This window comes from Dendrobates tinctorius, unplaced genomic scaffold, assembly GCF_039654945.1.
Source record: "Dendrobates tinctorius isolate UK_male_01 unplaced genomic scaffold, ASM3965494v1 ptg000030l, whole genome shotgun sequence".
Classification (NCBI taxonomy): domain Eukaryota; kingdom Metazoa; phylum Chordata; class Amphibia; order Anura; family Dendrobatidae; genus Dendrobates; species Dendrobates tinctorius.
The window spans coordinates 47,134,695-47,151,388 of record NW_027361698.1 but is presented as its reverse complement, the minus strand read 5'-3'; the positions used below and the strand labels follow the sequence as shown (position 1 = coordinate 47,151,388).

The following is a 16,694-nucleotide window of genomic DNA, read 5'->3' as shown; positions in this document are numbered from 1 at the left end:
ATAAAGAAGATGACAGTTCAGATGAGGGGGAAGATGGTATGATAATTAATTTGGAAAAGGGGGATTGTGACGCCACCCGTGGTACTCGGCTAGGGTAGTGGACGCTGCAATGCAGATCCTCTGTGCTGGTGTTAAAGCAGCCAAGATGATGAAGCTCTCCACATGCAGAGCTGTATCCCAGGGCAGTTGAGATGGTGTTTGTGAGCCGTTGACGGTGATGGTGAGTGTAGCATGTGTAGCAGGTGAGTTGTAAAAGCCACCAAAGATGCAGTTGGGTGCAGTTTCTGAGTTTTTCCTCAAAAGTTTTGTGCACAAGATGACCTGATTGGTACTGTCATCCGAGGGAGGGGTCCGGCAAACTCTAAGGTAGATCAGGAACACCTGTTCAAGACTCCTCCTTGTGTATCCTTTCTAGGCCGTGTCTCTGCGCTGATCTCTCCCTTCCTTCCTGCTTTGGGCCTTCGCAAACAGTGTTCCAAGCCGGCAGCCACGGATCACACTGGGTGACGTGGGTCAGGCTCCGGGGTCCTTTATTCCAACTGCTGCCTTTTTGAGTATTGAATGCGGCTGCGACTAGAAAGATCCATTTACCTCAGACTAGCTCCACCCATCAACTGTCAGCTTGCTCTCTCTGATTGGATGCCCACAATCACTCTACTACCTAAGCTCCTCCCACTGTACCTACCTTCCACATTAACCCCCAACACCCTTTCCTAGTCAGTCTGGGATGAGGCCATCCTCCCGCCGGGTACACCCAGAAAGCACTGACTAACAAGTGTGTGTGTTGAGTGCAGGGTTACACCTTTGGATGAGGTGCAGTACCTCTGTGGTGACCGTAACCTCAGGGGCGCCATAGTACCCTTTCTCAACTTTCCATATTGTTGTCGGATCCATACTGGGCCTGAGAGCGTCTGTGTTTGCCTCCTGAAATGTATACGGAGATTCAGTATGTTTAAACTATACTATATATACCTTGTATCTAGTGATACTGTACCTTTTTGCAAATTTTTATATTATTGTCTAATCCATACTGATCCTGTGACCATCTGTGTCTGACTCATGAAATATATACGGAGATTTACAATTATCCCTAGACTGTATACAGCTGTCCGCTTCTGAAACAGTACCATTTATCTGCTGGTATTTTTAGTCCATTTTCACAAAAATCATTACGTATGGTGGAAGAGGCTACGGACGTGGGTGTGGGGGGGCCAGCTGATACTGATGGTGGTGGTGGTGCATCGGCTGGTTCTAGCAAAAGCACAATAGCAGCTAAGGTAGGAGGTGTTGAGCCTGCGTCATCAGCTGGCACAAGAAGGCCTTTAAGGCTCCGTTTTCTGGGAGTAGGTAAACTGCTTTTAAAGCCAGAGCATCAGGAACTAGTTTTGCCTTACATTGCCAAAAAAGCCTCCAGCTCTGTCGCCTCCTCTTCTGAAGTTTAAAAAAATGCAAGCACTGAGTTGTCAATGCAGGCTTCTGGTCAGGAAACACCCCTTTCCTTGTCTCCTTCACCCCCACTAAAAGTGAAGGATGCGGCAGCCCACACTTCAGATTACTCCATGGAGCTCTTTTCACAGGCTATGCCTGTGTTATCAAGTGAAATTCTGAATTCCCAAGTCCAACATGAATTGGAGATGGAGTGCACTGATGTACAGCCACTGCTAGATGATTCTGCTGGTACATTGACCCACAGCACTACATTCCCCTCGCACTCTACAGAGCCAGAATGTGACACTGATGAAACTCAGGTGCGCCTTCCCGCATACTATACCACCTTACATGGTAACACAGAGGAAGGTGCAGATAAAAGTGCCGGTTCCCTGAGCCGGTGTGGGGGTCCTACTCGTGGGCACGGCAGTGGCACAGGGTCCCTCATAGTATGCAAAAGTGTCTCTGCCGGTGGGAGGGCCCACTCGCCGTCAGACATACCGCCGTACTATGAGGGGCCCTGTGCGAGTGCCATCACCCACAAGTGGGGCCCCCCATGCTTGCTCAGGGCCACAGCACTTGCAATACTTACCTCTCCCTGCTCCACCGCCGTGACGTTTTCCGCCTTTCCTGACAGTGACATTCAGGTTACAGAGCGCGATGACATCACATCTGTATGCCCTCTACCGAAACAGTACAAGTGCAGAGAGCTTTAAAATGGCAATGCTGAGGAGTTCAGAGTAGAGCAGTGCCCAGCGAGGAGAGGTATTTAATTTTTTTAAATGTTGGGAGCATTTTTTAGGGAGCAATATACACTGGAGAATGATATATGGGGCCCATCATACACTGGAGCATCATTCATTTGGCCCATAATATACTGGAGCAGTCCAAATGGGGGACATCAGACACTGGAGCAGCATTTACGGGGCCCATTATACACTGTAGCATTAGAAATGGGGCCCATTATATATGGAGCATTATTTGGGCCCATAACACACTGGAGCATCGTCCATGGGGAGCAACATATACTGGAGCATTCCAAATGGGGGACATCAGACACTGGAGCAGCATTTACGGGGCACATTATACACTGGAACATTAGAAATGGGGCCCATTATATATGGAGCATTATTTGGGCCCATAACACACTGAAGCATCGTCCATGGGAACCAACATATACTGGAGCATTCCAAATGGGGGACATCAGACACTGGAGCAGCATTTACGGGGCACATTATACACTGGAGCATTAGAAATGGGGCCCATTATATGTGGAGCATTATTTGGGCCCATAAGACAGTGGCGCATCATCCATGGGGACCAACATATACTGTAGCATTATGCGGAGCTCATCATATAAAGTATGGAACATTATATGGGACCAATTATTCTGTATGGAGAAATATATGCGGCTCATTATTCTGTATGGCGCACTAGGTGGTGGCCATAATACTGTATGGAGGAATATACTGTCCGGTTTTTGAGCTTTTGTAGAATTTAAAATAGATATCAGTCATGTCATGTAAGCAGTGAAGTATTTTTCATTGTACTATACCTATATTTCTGTGCCGTATCGGAGCATTATGAATTGTGGTATGTGTCAAAAGGGCGCACTGACACTCTTTGGCCCAGGGCACACGAAAACTTGGCGCCAGCCCTACCCCCCCACAACTTTAGCCAAATAATCCCCAGTTTTCAATGCGTAACTATTAATATAAAGTAAATTAAGGTTGCCAAGCTTAAGTAATAAGAATTGATGTCGTTGGCATTGAAATGGGCACTGTAGGTGTGTTTACTGTCCTCCACTCCCTGCCGACTTTGCTTCCCCATTGACTTGCATTGGGTTTCGTGTTTCAGTCGGACCCCGACTTTTCCCTATAGTCGGCCGATTTCGTTCGACACGACTTTTTAGAAAGTCGGGTTTCATGAAACCCGACTCAACCCGAAAAAAGGAAAAGTCGCTCATCTCTAGTCACCAGCTTCACAGGACCCTGCTCCATCTCCGAAATCTTCAACAGGAGCAACAATGTTCCCTTGAGTGCTGTGAGGAAAAAAAAAGATTATTAGGTAAATTTTAAACGCTTTGCATGAGCAACGCTTTGAACAATTCCAAAAGACATCTGCGAACAAAGTGGTGCCCCCTTTTTTATAGCATGGTGATAACGGATGTTTGCATTGTACACATGCAGAATCAACGCATGCTATCAATACACTGTGCTACTTATCTTGCAGACACAGAGCGCCAACGCAAAATAAATAGACATGTTATGTTGTCAAAAGATGAGCCACATATCTGGATTCGTGGTTGCTTCACACGCTTTTTAGTGCGCATAGTGAAGTGTTTTTTTTTCAACTTAGGCTAGCTTCACACTAGTGTTTTGGGCCACAGCGCACGGCTGCCGCTAAGCCCCGCCCCCTGCCCGCCCCCTCCGGTCATCTCCACCTAGTATCGCACACGGCTGCATGCGATCTGCATACCCTATCTTTAAGAAACACACAAAAGGAGCAATTGGGGGAACCACAGCAATCAAATAGAGAAATCTCTAAGACCAAATGGCATATGTGTATCCGCAGTCCCCAAAAGACTATATAATATTATTTAGGACAGTCAAGAAAACTGAGCAAAGCATACCACACTAAAACATTGACCATAAGTCCATATATAAAAATATATTTTTATTAAGTATAAAATAAAACATAAAGTTTTCCACAATAGCAGCAACACATCAATGTACACATATATTTATATTTATATCCTCATTACATAAAATAGGAGGGTGTAACTATCCAGACGGATGGGACATAGTAATAGACATCTTGCGGGAAAAATAAATATCGTGCAAAAAATAACAATGTGTATCAATGCAAAAAATATATAAGTGTTTTATAATTATTATGCAAAAAACATGTGAAAAAATTTCTTTATTATAACCAAAAAAGATATTTTAAAACCGTTCACATATATGTGCAAATATACCAATATTATACTAATAAAAAGTGAGAATTATAGTGCCAAAATGTATATAAAATAAAGAGACCAGCAGGTGTCTCAGTACTGATTGTGTAATTAACAATCAGCACCTATAATACCCATCCCCATCCATAAAAAAGATGTATAAATACGGCGTGTCCTAACACAGGACAATCATCGGAACCTGCAGCCTAAAATTCCAAATACCGTCTGCTAACTTACAGGTATAAAATTTCCTGATCGCCTAGGGATAGTCACCCTTCCCCTTCTTTATGTAATGTATCAGCGGGGTCCCAAAGCACTGGGCAATCACGCACCTACAAAAAAAACAATAATGTCATTAGCTACTATATCCTACAACCAAATAGTAAAAAAATAAAAACTTATAAATTTACATATAACCCCTACCCATGGCCGAACCCTAACCCCATCCCTAACGCTAACCCTAATCCCATCTCTAACCCTAATCCCATCCCTAACCCTAATCCCATCTCTAACCCTAATCCCATCTCTAACCCTAATCCCATCCCTAACCCTAATCCCATCCCTAACGCTAATCCCATCTCTAACCCTAATCCCATCAGTAACCCTAATCCCATCTCTAACCCTAATCCCATCGCTAACCCTAATCCTATATCTAACCCTAATCCCATCCCTAACCCTAATCCCCTTCCCTAACCCTTATCCCATCTCTAACCCTAATCCCATCTCTAACCCTAATTCCATCCCTAAACCCTAATCCCATCCTTAACCCTAATCCCATCCATAACCCTAATCCCATCCCTAACCCTAATACCATCTCTAACCCTAATCCCATCCCTAACCCTAATCCCCACACATGAAAACATTTTTGACATAATGTGGTGACACAACGTACTTTTAAATGTAGATGTAACTTAATTTTTTTTTTTTTTACTAAAAGAGAATTTTTTTTATAAAAATTGAGGTAGGGTCCTCCTATATTTTAGGGCCAGAAAGGCTAAGCAGACAGCTGCGGCTTGATATTTGTAGCCTGGGAAAGGGTTAATACCTATGGCACTGTTAGGAGTCAGATTTCTGCGGTTACTATGCAGGAATCCAGACCCTCACATTCTGCAGTCTCCTGCTCATTATCTACTGCAGAGGAGATTGCAGAAGAGATTGCCTTGCAGCAAATCTCTCCTGAGGCTGTCCTTCATTCCATCCTCTGAGCATGCTCATGGGACGATCTCCCATTGGAGTTCGGGAGTCATGTGCTCAGGTCCTGCTTCAGATCTCATTGATCCATCTCGGAGATCTGGAGGCTTCCGGAAGGTCCCATCTGCTATAAAAAGCATGCATGGCTGTTCCGCCATGCGCTAGTATAGTCATACTTGCTGCTGTGTGAATGAGGATGGATGCATGATCTGGTGAATGACTCATTTGAAACCCCTACCCTTTGATAATACGCTTGTGTGAGGGATTGAGTTATTGCCAGTACCAGTGCCAGCGCGCTATTGCTCCATAGCAACAGCTGCTAGCGTCCGACATTGCGTTTGTGCCATAGCGGTGTCATTGAGCAGCAGTATCCACGCCGCGCTGCAGTAGCAGTCCTATTGAGCATTTGCAGATGCGACGCTATACATACGGACACACACGGTAGGTCTAGAAGGACTTAGTGCCGCCATCTAGGGCTACTCCTGTGACCATTTACCGTGAGTGTTATTTGGCTGGAGTCACACACAACGAATAAAAAATCGGTCCCATTTTAACGGTACGAAATCGCACAAAAAATTCTTGTCCAGGGATCCGTCTGTCATCCCATTTTCCGGCGATGAACCGATTTTATTCGCATCTAAGCATCAAATTGACATCCAATGCCAATGCCTGATGCTCTTTCCTGTTGACCAGGAGAAGTCTTGCGATTTAATCGCAAGTCACAGGTGTGGTGCGTTTTCAATGCGTTTTTAATCGCATGCATAGACTTGCATTGTCGAATCCGATCCGAAAATCGGTGACAATCGCAGCATGCTGCGATTGTCTCGGTCTGAGGAATGGATGCGATAAAAAAACGCATGATGGGAGCAGCAACATACAATAACATTGGGACGAATGCAATGCGATTTTTTATCGCATTGCATTCGTCCGATTTTATCGCTAGTGTGACTCCGGCCTTTCTCTGAGTTCCTGTGACCCTAACAGGCTCAGCACTTTATGTTCTGTGGCATCTCTGTGACTAAACAGTGACTGCTCTGCGCACCTGGGAGAAGATTAACCCCGTGTGCACCTCCGCCATATTGCTCTGCCACCAGCTAGCAGCGGTTATACCATCTACCGCACGGTGGACCCCGAGCGGCGAACGCACTTTATTTATATTTTTATCTAGTGCGTTCCGCCATTCCTAACATTATACTTGCACCAGGGTCTGGCTAGTGATGGCAGAACAGCAGCAACTCTTGCAGTGTATTCGGCAGCTCGAGGGCAGGTTGGCCACTCTTGAGAGGGCTCTCTCTCCTCCACAATCCACTGAAGCTGCTGTAAAGGCACTTTCTGACGCGGTTTCTTGTATGTCCACGTCCTCCCTCGCGCCGACAGTTACCCGCCTCTCGTTGACCGATGAATTCTCTGGTGATGGCGCCTCCTGTAGGGGTTTCATCAGCCAGTGCTCTATTCAGCTAGAGCTGCTGGCTGCGCAATTCCCTACAGAACGGGCCAAGGTGGCATTTATTGTTTCCCTTCTGTCGGGCAAGGCGTTGGAGTGGGCTACGCCATTATGAGAGCGTGGTGACCCAGAGATTCGAACTGCTGCTCACTTGCTAACAGCCATTAAGCAGGTCTTCCTCGGTCCACGGGTCACGCACGATACCTCTCTTCAGCTTCTTGCTCTATCTCAGGGTTCTCTCTCGGTTAGTCAGTATGCCGTCCGTTTTCGGACACTGGCTTCCGAGCTGGAGTGGTCCAATAAGGCCCTCATCCCTGTGTTTTGGAGAGGTTTAGCGGAGCATGTTAAAGATGCTCTCTCTATCAGAGAGATTCCTGCCAGTTTGGAAGAGCTGATTGCCATTTCCACCGCATTGACCTCCGTTTTTCGGAGCGCGGTATTGAGCGTGCTCAATCCAAACGGAAGGTTACTCCGGCTCCCAATTTTTTTGAGCCTCTGGAGCTGCCCGAGCCAGAGGTTCTACCCCCAGAGCCCATGGAGGTGTCTCGTGCCATTTTTGAGACGCGCCCGACACAAAACTCCATTTGCGATTGCCACCATCTACACACTGCTTCCCAGGATAACAGCACCCCGCAGTGGTCAGATTCCGTGCCGACCGGCGAGACCTTTGTTGCTCCTCACCTTCGGCCGAAGGTTCTCGCGTGGGCACACGCGTCCAATGCGGATGGTCATTGTGGTTACATCCAGACCATGAAACTCCTGGTTGGGTCGTATTGGTGGCCACACAGGCCTCGGGACTTAAAAAAATATATTCGGGCATGTGCCTCATGTGCTCGGGATAGCCTCTTTAAACGGAGAGTGGCGACGCCTACCAACTCACGGTGGCGTTCCACTTTAACTCTCGCTCCCGTCGTTTCCCGTGTGTCCCTTCTTAAACCTGGCGATCTTGCCATCCCTGATGCCTTCCGTGTGTCCCGGTTTTCTGTGTCACCTACTGGGACACCAGATTTGCCTTCGGACAGGTCTGAGGCCCACGCCACTGATGGGCGCAGGTTGGTGGGTTGGAAGGCTCACGGAGGGGGGCCCTAGGAGGGGGGTAATGTTAGGAGTCAGATTTCTCTGTTACTATGCAGGAATCCAGACCCTCACATTCTGCAGTCTCCTGCTCATTATCTACTGCAGAGGAGATTGCAGAAGAGATTGCCTTGCAGAACATCTCTCCTTAGGCTAAGTCCTTCATTCCATCCTCTGAGCATGCTCATGGGACGATCTTCCATTGGAGTTCGGGAGTCATGTGCTCAGGTCCTGCTCCAGATCTCATTGGTCCATCTTGGAGATCTGGAGGCTTCCAGAAGGTCCCGTCTACTATAAAAAAGCGCGCATGGCTGTTTTGCCATGCGCTAGTATAGTCATACTTGCTGCTGTATGAATGAGGATGGATGCATGATCTGGTGAATGACTCATTTGAAACCCCTACCCGCTTGTGTGAGGGATTGAGTTATTGCCAGTACCAGTGCCAGCGCGCTATTGCTCCATACCCACAGCTGCTAGCGTCCGACATTGCGCTTGCGCCATAGCGGTGTCGTTAAGCGGCAGTATCCACGCCACGCTGCAGTAGCAGCCCTCTTGAGCGTTCGCAGCTGCGAAGCTATACATACAGACACACACGGTAGGTCTAGAAGGACTTAGTGCCGCCATCTAGGGCTACTCCTGTGACCATTTACCGTGAGTGTTATTTGTCTGAGTTCCTGTGACCCTAACAGGCTCAGCACTTTATGTTCTGTGGCATCTCTGTGACTAAACAGTGATTGCTATGCGCACCTGGGTGAAGGTTAACCCTGTGCGCACCTCCGCCATATTGCTCTGCCACCAGCTAGCAGCGGTTATACCATCTACCGCACGGTGGACCCCTAGCGGCGAACGCACTTTATTTATATTTTTATTTAGTGCATTCCGCCGTTCCTAACAGGCACCTTCCCAGGCTATGAATATCAGCCCGCAGCTGTCTGCGTATCCTTTCTGGCCATAAAAATCGGGGGACACCCCCAAAAAAATTACATGGGGTCCCCCTATATTTTTGGGCCAGAAAGTCTACGCAGACAGCTACGGGATGATATTCATAGCCTAGGAAGGGGCCATGGAAATGGCCCCCCATCTACAAATATGACCCCGTAGTCGCCCCAGACATGGCGCATCTCTAAGATGCGCCAATTTTGGCACTTAGCCCCTCTCTTCCCACTCCTATGTAGCGGTGGGATATGGGGTAATCAAGGGGTTAATGTCACCTTTGATTGTAAGGTGACATTAAGCCCGTTTAATAATAGAGAGGCGTCAAGAAGACGCTGATCCATTATTAATCCAAAATAAAATTAAAAAAAAAAACACTGACACATTAAATAAAAGTTTTTAATGAAATAAAACACAATGTTTTTGACCATTTTTTATTGCACTGGTAGTCCATTGCGAAGCCCTCAATCTCCTAGAAAAAAAAAAAACAAGAAAAGCAAACCAATTATATTCTCCCGGGTCCGACGCAGTCATAATCGAGTGTCCCACGACGATCTGACATGGAGAACAGTCATATCAGGAGAAGTGACTGCTCTCTCCACGGCTGCAGAAACACACTGACAGGAGCTAAGCTTCTGCAGTGTGTTCCTGCGCATGCGCGAGAGAGTTTACCGGAGTTCATTGACTCTCACTTTATGGCACTGCTGCGTGGGAAAGTTCAAACGCAGCTCTAGTGTCGTAAAGCGACAGTACGGAGTTGCAGAAGACAGGGAAACTCCGTGATACAGTGCTGTATCGCCGGAGGACAGAAGAGATCGCCGTGGGACACACGTTTTTTTAATTTTTTCCTAGGGGAGCGAGGGCTTCGGGGACCAAGATGGGCTGTATGGTGAGTATATACTATATGTTGTATGTCATGTCTGTCATGTATGTTACATGTATTGTATGTTATATGTGTTTTGTTATGTGTTTTTCACTTTACAATTGTGCTCGGTCGCCGCAGGGACTACTCTCCCATCCGATAGCCGGATGGGAGTAGCAGGCCCAGACGGCGACTCAGCACAATTGTTGCTCTACCGTCGCATGGAGACACACACAGACACACACAGACAGACACATACATACATACATACCAAATCAATCAAACGTCCGACGTAGCCCTCCATGATGCTGCAAATATGGCTACTGGACACTACACTCCGCCCACACACTTCCTCTTCCTCCCGCCTGACATCACTTCCCTCCCTCTGCAGCGGTTTTGACACCCCAATCCACAGTTAAACCGCAGATAATTTTTCCATCTGCAGTATTTCTGCGGATTTTATAAAATCAATGGAAGTCAATGGGTGCAGAACCGCTGCGGAACCGCAAAAAGAATTGACATTCCGCACGTTTTTTTCCGCAGTATGTGCACAGCGGTTTTTAATTTATATAGACTAAAATGGTACTGTACAACGCAGCAGAAACTGCTGCAGATCCGCAGGGCCAAATCCGCTGCGGATCCGCGGTATGTGCACACGTTGCAGATTTGCCTGCAGAATTTTCTGCACAGAATCTGCATCTCTTGACAGAAAACGCAGGTAAAAATCCACACGGATTTGATGCATTTTTTATGCATTTTTAAGCGGATTTGATGCGTTTTTCATGTGGATTTGTATGTATTTTTGAAAGATAAATAAAGATATGTTATTTAACAAAACAAAAAGAGTTTTGATGTTAATCTATAGATAGATAGATGTATCTTTAGATAGATAGATAGATAGCATATTTAGATAGATAGATAGATAGATAGATAGATATTTTGATAGATGGATGGATGGATAGATAGATGGATATATCTATCAATCTATCGATAGATATTTCTATCTATCTTTTTGTTTTGCTTATTTAATTACTGGATGCTGGCTGCCTCCAGTCTGTTTTGGCACTCCTCCCATTGGCCTTGCAGGTGTTGCAATCAGATCTACCTGCCCATAAATTGTAGGCTTAGGCCGGTAGTGACGTGTTTGTCCAAAATTGTAGGCTGGTGGCCCAGAAGTGGCTTATCCTGTAGAGTAGGGACCCATCAGAAGGAGGTCACCTTGCGGTGGTTGTTGGGCATACATGAATTAGCAAATTTGTGCGCCAAGAACCTTCATTTTCATCTATTACTGTATGTAAAAAAAAAATTTTGGAAAATGTTTTTTGAAAATTTGTCCAATTACTTTTGGTCCCTTTAAAAACAGGGTGGCACATGTTAAGGAGCTGAAACTCCTAAACCCTTCATCCAATTTTAATGTGGATACTCTCAAAGGAAAGCTGAAAGTCTGAACTTCAACTGCATCTGAATTGTTTTGTTTAAAATTCATTGTGGTAATGTCTAGAACCAAAATTATAAAAATGTTGTCTCTGTCCAAATATATGTACCTAACTGTAGATATATCTATAGATAGATATATCCATCTATCCAGTCATCTACCTATCTATATATAGATATATCTATCTATCCATCCATCTATCTATCTACAGATCTATCTATCTATCTATAGATAGATATATCTATAGATAGAAAAAATCTGCATTAGGCCAACATTTCTGATTTTAAAATCATTGTTTCAAGCTGGTGTTATAAAGTATTCTAATTTACTGAGATAATGAATTTTGGGTTTTCATTGGCTATAAGCCATAATCATCAACATTATCAGAAATAAACACACAAAACATATCACTCTGATTGTAATGACTATATCTAATATGAGTTTCACTTTTTGTATTGAAAAACTGAAATAAATTAACATTTTGATGATATTCCAATTTTGTGAGATGCACCTGCATATAGAGATGCACCTGTATATACAGTATATACAGGTTGGGCCATATATATGGATACACTTAAATAAAATGGGAATGGTTGGTGATATCAACTTCCTGTTTGTAGCACATTAGTATATGGGAGGGGAAAACTTTTCAAGATGGGTGGTGACCATGGTGGCCATTTTGAAGTCGGCCATTTTGGATTCAACTTTATTTTTTCCAATGGGAAGAGGGTCATGTGACACATCAAACTTATTGAGAATTTCACAAGAAAAACAATAGTGTGCTTGGTTTTTAACGTAACTTTATTCTTTCAAGAGTTATTTACAAGTTTATGACCACTTATATAATGTGTTCAAAATGTTGCCCATTGCATTGTATTGTCAATGCAACCCTCTTCTCCCACTCTTGACACACAGATAGCAACACCACAGAAGAAATGCTAGTCTAAGGGGGTCAGATTCCTTGTAGGACTGCTCAGACCTGACACCCATAATGTGGTGGTGCACCATCTTGCTGTAAAAACTCAGGGAACGTGCCATCTTCAGTGCATAAACAGGGCAACACATCAACATGTAGCAATTTCAGATATCCAGTGGCATTGAGGTTTCCATTGATGAAGAATGGCCCCACTATCTTTGTACCCCATATACCACACCATACCATCAATTATGGGTGTCAGGACTGAGCATTCCTACATGAACAGTTTCCTGGAAAGTACATTGGTTGTCGTTGGCCAATTGAATGGCCACAAAGGTCTCCCGATCTGACCCCCTTAGACTTTTATCTTTGGGGTCATCTGAAGGCAATTGTCTATGCTGTAAAGATACAAGATATGCAGCATCTGAAACAACGGATACTGGAAACCTGTGCTAGCATTTCTTCTGCAATGTTGCTATCAGTGTGTCAAGAGTGGGAGAAGAGGGTTGCTTTCACAATCCAACACAATGGGCAGCACTTTGAACACATTTTGTAAGTGGTCTTAAACTTGTAAATAACTCACGAAAGAATAAAGTTATGTTAAGACCAACACAGCATTGTTTTTCTTGTGAAATTCTCAATAAGTTTGATGTGTCACATGATTCTCTTCCCATTGAAAAAAATAAAATTGGATCCAAAATGACGGACTTCAAAATGGCCACCATGGTCACCACCCATCTTGAAAAGTTTCCCCCCTCCCATATACTAATGTGCCACAAACAGGAAGTTGATATCACCAACCATTCCCATTTTATTTAGGTGTATCCATATAAATGGCCCACCGTGTGTGTGTGTGTGTGTGTGTGTGTGTGTGTGTGTGTGTGTGTGTGTGTGTGTCAGCTCTGGCAAAAATTAAGAGACCACCATCAAAACCCTGTCATGGCTAGCCCAATCTCCAGACCTGATCCCCATTGAAAACCTCTGGAATGTTGTCAAGAAGATGATGGATAGTCACAAGCCATCAAACAAAGAAGAACTGCTTAAATTTTTGCACCAGGAGCAGTGTGAAAGACTGGTGGCAAGCATGCCAAGATGCATGAAAGGTGTGATAAAAAATGATGGTTGTTCCACAAAATATTGATTTCTGAACTCTTACTGAGTTAAAACATTAGTATTGTTGTTTCTAAATGATTATGAACTTGTTTTCTTTGCATTATTTGAGGTCTGAAAGCACTGGATTTTTTTTCTAATTTTGACCATTTCTCATTTTCAGAAAAAAAATACAAAATGTATTGCTTGGAAATTCGGAGACATGTTGTCAGTAGTTTATAGACTAAAAGAACAATTTACATTTTACTCAAAAATATACCTATAAAGAGAAAAATCAGACAAACTGAACATTTAAAAGTGGCTCTTAATTTTTGCCAGAACTGTGTATACTGTATGTGTGTGTGTGTGTACACATATACAGTATATATATATATATATATATATATATATATATACACACATACACTCACACATATACACTCACACATTGTCTTAGCTCATAAGTTCTCACATATTCACAACCTCGGATGAACAGCAAAACATTACATATTATACTGTGTCATGAGTTATTTAGCGAAACAAGGCCAAAATGCAGAGGCAGCCTGTGAAAAATTTAGTACACTCCATGAATCATTAACTTGTAGAAAGGAGAATGATTAAAGCATTGTTAATTTGGGGTGTCAATTTATAACTTTTGCCCCACCGACCCTCACATCCTCTAGGCTTGCACCTAGCAACATACAATGTTATTCATTTCTTAATAGAACTGTAATAACATCATATTCACGGTAAATCTGAGAAGCAATAAATTATATTTTGCCATAGACATAAAGACCTATTGGTATTATGAACTTTAAAAGATGTGGACCTTGTAAATCATTTATCATTCAGTTTCCAGCAAACTGGAAAAAACACTTATTAAAAACAAATTGATGCAAAAGTATAGGGAAATCTATACAGCTATATTTATTCTTACAGCATTCAACATGATTGTCTCCCTAAAGCTATGCAGTTACTTGGCTCGGAAACCCCGACAGATTTTTTCCTTTCTTGGCCTTTATTTCCAGAGAATATGAATGATAACACCAAAACTTTTTCTCCATTTATGGTTAGCATTTGGGTGAAGCCATTTATTATAGTAAAACTACTGTGTTTTCTCTTTTTAAATCATAATGACAACCCAAAATATCCAAATGACCCTGATCAAAAGTTTACATACCCCATTTCTTAATACCGTGTATTGCCCCCTCTAACATCAATGACAATTTGAAGTCTTTTGTGGTAGTTATAGATGAGGTTCTTTATTTTTTCAGATGGAAAAGCTGCCCACTCTTGTTGGCAGAAAGCCTCCAGTTCTTGTAAATTCCTTAGCTATTTAGCTTGAACTGCGCGGTTGAGATCTCCCCAGAGTGGCTCAATGATATTGAGGTCAGTAGACTTAGAAGGCCACTCCAGAGCCTCCACTTTCTTCTGCTTAGCCAATGACAGGTCGAATTGGCCTTGTGTTTTGGATCATTGTCATGTTGGAATGTCCAAGTACGTCCCATGTGCAGCTTCCGGGCTGATAATTGCAAATTTGCTGAAAATGTGCTGCATTCATCTTTCTTTTAACTTTGACCAAGTTTCCTGTGCCTTTGTAGCTCACACATCCCCAAAACATCAGCGATCCACCTCCATGCTTTATGGTAGGAATGGTGTTCTTTTCATCATAGGCCTTGTTGACCTCTCTCCAAATGTAACATTTATGGTTGTGGCCAAAAAGTTCAATTTTGGTCTCATCACTCCAAATTACCTTGTTCCTGAAGTTTTGAGTCTTGTCTTTGTGTTGTTTAATGTATTGTAGGTGACATACTTTGTGACATTTGCGCAGTAATGGCTTTCTTCTGGCGACTCAACTATGCAGCCCATTTTTCTTCAAGTGCCTCTGTAATATGCAGGTGCTGGGATGCAGTAGCACAAATGCTGCAGAGCAGAGATTATCTATATTTAATTGTTCAACACCAATGAACTCCTCGCAGGGAGATAACACGGAAAAGGGATGCAGAAACTAAACTGTATAACGGTTGTTTAACTAGACAGTCTTTTGTTAACAGATTCATTTATCGAGGCTCCGCAGCCCGTCACACTCTAAAGGTACAGTGGGTAGTAGAAAGCCGGTGAAGATCAGTGTAGCATCTTCAGGCATCTCCACACAACACACGGTCCTCCTTCTAGCCGCAGCGGGTGGTCTCCTGTTTTGCCTGTTGAGGCCCTAGTCCATTTAACTGCAAAGCAAAAGGGTATAGCTCTCTTCAAGATTCCACTCGGCATGTGTCTCTCTGAATAGCCGCCGTCACCTGGATGGCTGGCTGGCTGTAATGCTCTGCCTGGCATGCACCTCTCTGTGTGTCAGCCGACACCTGGAAGTCCATGCTGCTATGCTCTGTCTGTCGTGCTTTCCCCTGCGAAACCGCCGATATGGGTGAGTCTCTCACGCTGCCGCCCTGTCTCTGCATGCTGCGGCCTATAACTCCCCTCACTGCGGCCGTGGTGCTCAGCATTCCCACACAACCCCTTTTAACTTACTCTCCCTGGCCATGCCCCCCTCTCCCAGGTTACTGGATCACTCCGTCAGCAATTTCAGTCTCTCCAGCAACAGGAGTTTTGGCCTCAGCGTTTCAGCAGCCCTTGCAGCCCGGTCTTCTCTTCTACACCTCCTTACTGTGCATCTTGAAACAGCCACACCACTACTTTTCAGAGATTCCAGTATTTCAGCTGATGTTATTTGTGGGTTTTTCTTTGAATCCCAAACAATTTTCCTGGCAGTTGTGGACAAAGTTTTTGTTGGTCTACCTGACCGTGGTTTTTTTTTTTACAGAGCTCCCGATTTTCCATTTGTTAATCACAGTTTGAACGCTGCTGACTGACATTATCAATTCCTTGGATATCTTTTTGTATCACTTTCCTGTTTTATACAGTTCAATTACCTTTTCCAATAGATCCATTGACATTTCTTTTGCTTTCCTCATGACTCACAATCCAGAAACATCAGTGGCTGGATGAAAGATGCAAGAGTCTGTCTGGATCCCAGAAACTCACTCAGCTTTTATGCACACACACTGATTACAAGCAAACAGGTCACAGGTGAAAATGTTAGCTTTAGTAACCATTCTAACCTATTTATGTCAACTTCTGTGCATGTTATCAGGCCAAAATCATCAGGGTATGTAAACTTTTGATCAGGGTCATTTGGATCTTTTGGGTTGTCATTATTATTTAAAATGAGAAAACACAGTAGTTTGACAATAAATATCTTCACCCAACCACTAACCATGAGTGGAGAAAAAAGTTATGGTGTTACTATTCAAATTCTCTGAAAAAAGGCTAAGGCTATGTGCACACGTAACGTTCCGCGGGAAAATCGCA

The 16,694-nt window shown here is 43.9% G+C and overlaps 1 protein-coding gene across 1 annotated transcript in view; it reads right to left on the bottom strand.

Annotated features, from left to right (window-relative positions):
- Window positions 1-4,110: 4,110 nt before the first annotated feature.
- Window positions 4,111-16,694, bottom strand: part of CUNH4orf33 (chromosome unknown C4orf33 homolog) — a 347,568-nt gene continuing 334,984 nt past the window's right edge. The window contains exon 9 of the mRNA XM_073572092.1: window positions 4,111-4,716. Within this exon, the coding sequence (XP_073428193.1) occupies window positions 4,644-4,716 (73 nt within the window). The 3' untranslated portion in view covers window positions 4,111-4,643. The remainder of the gene's footprint in view (window positions 4,717-16,694) is intronic.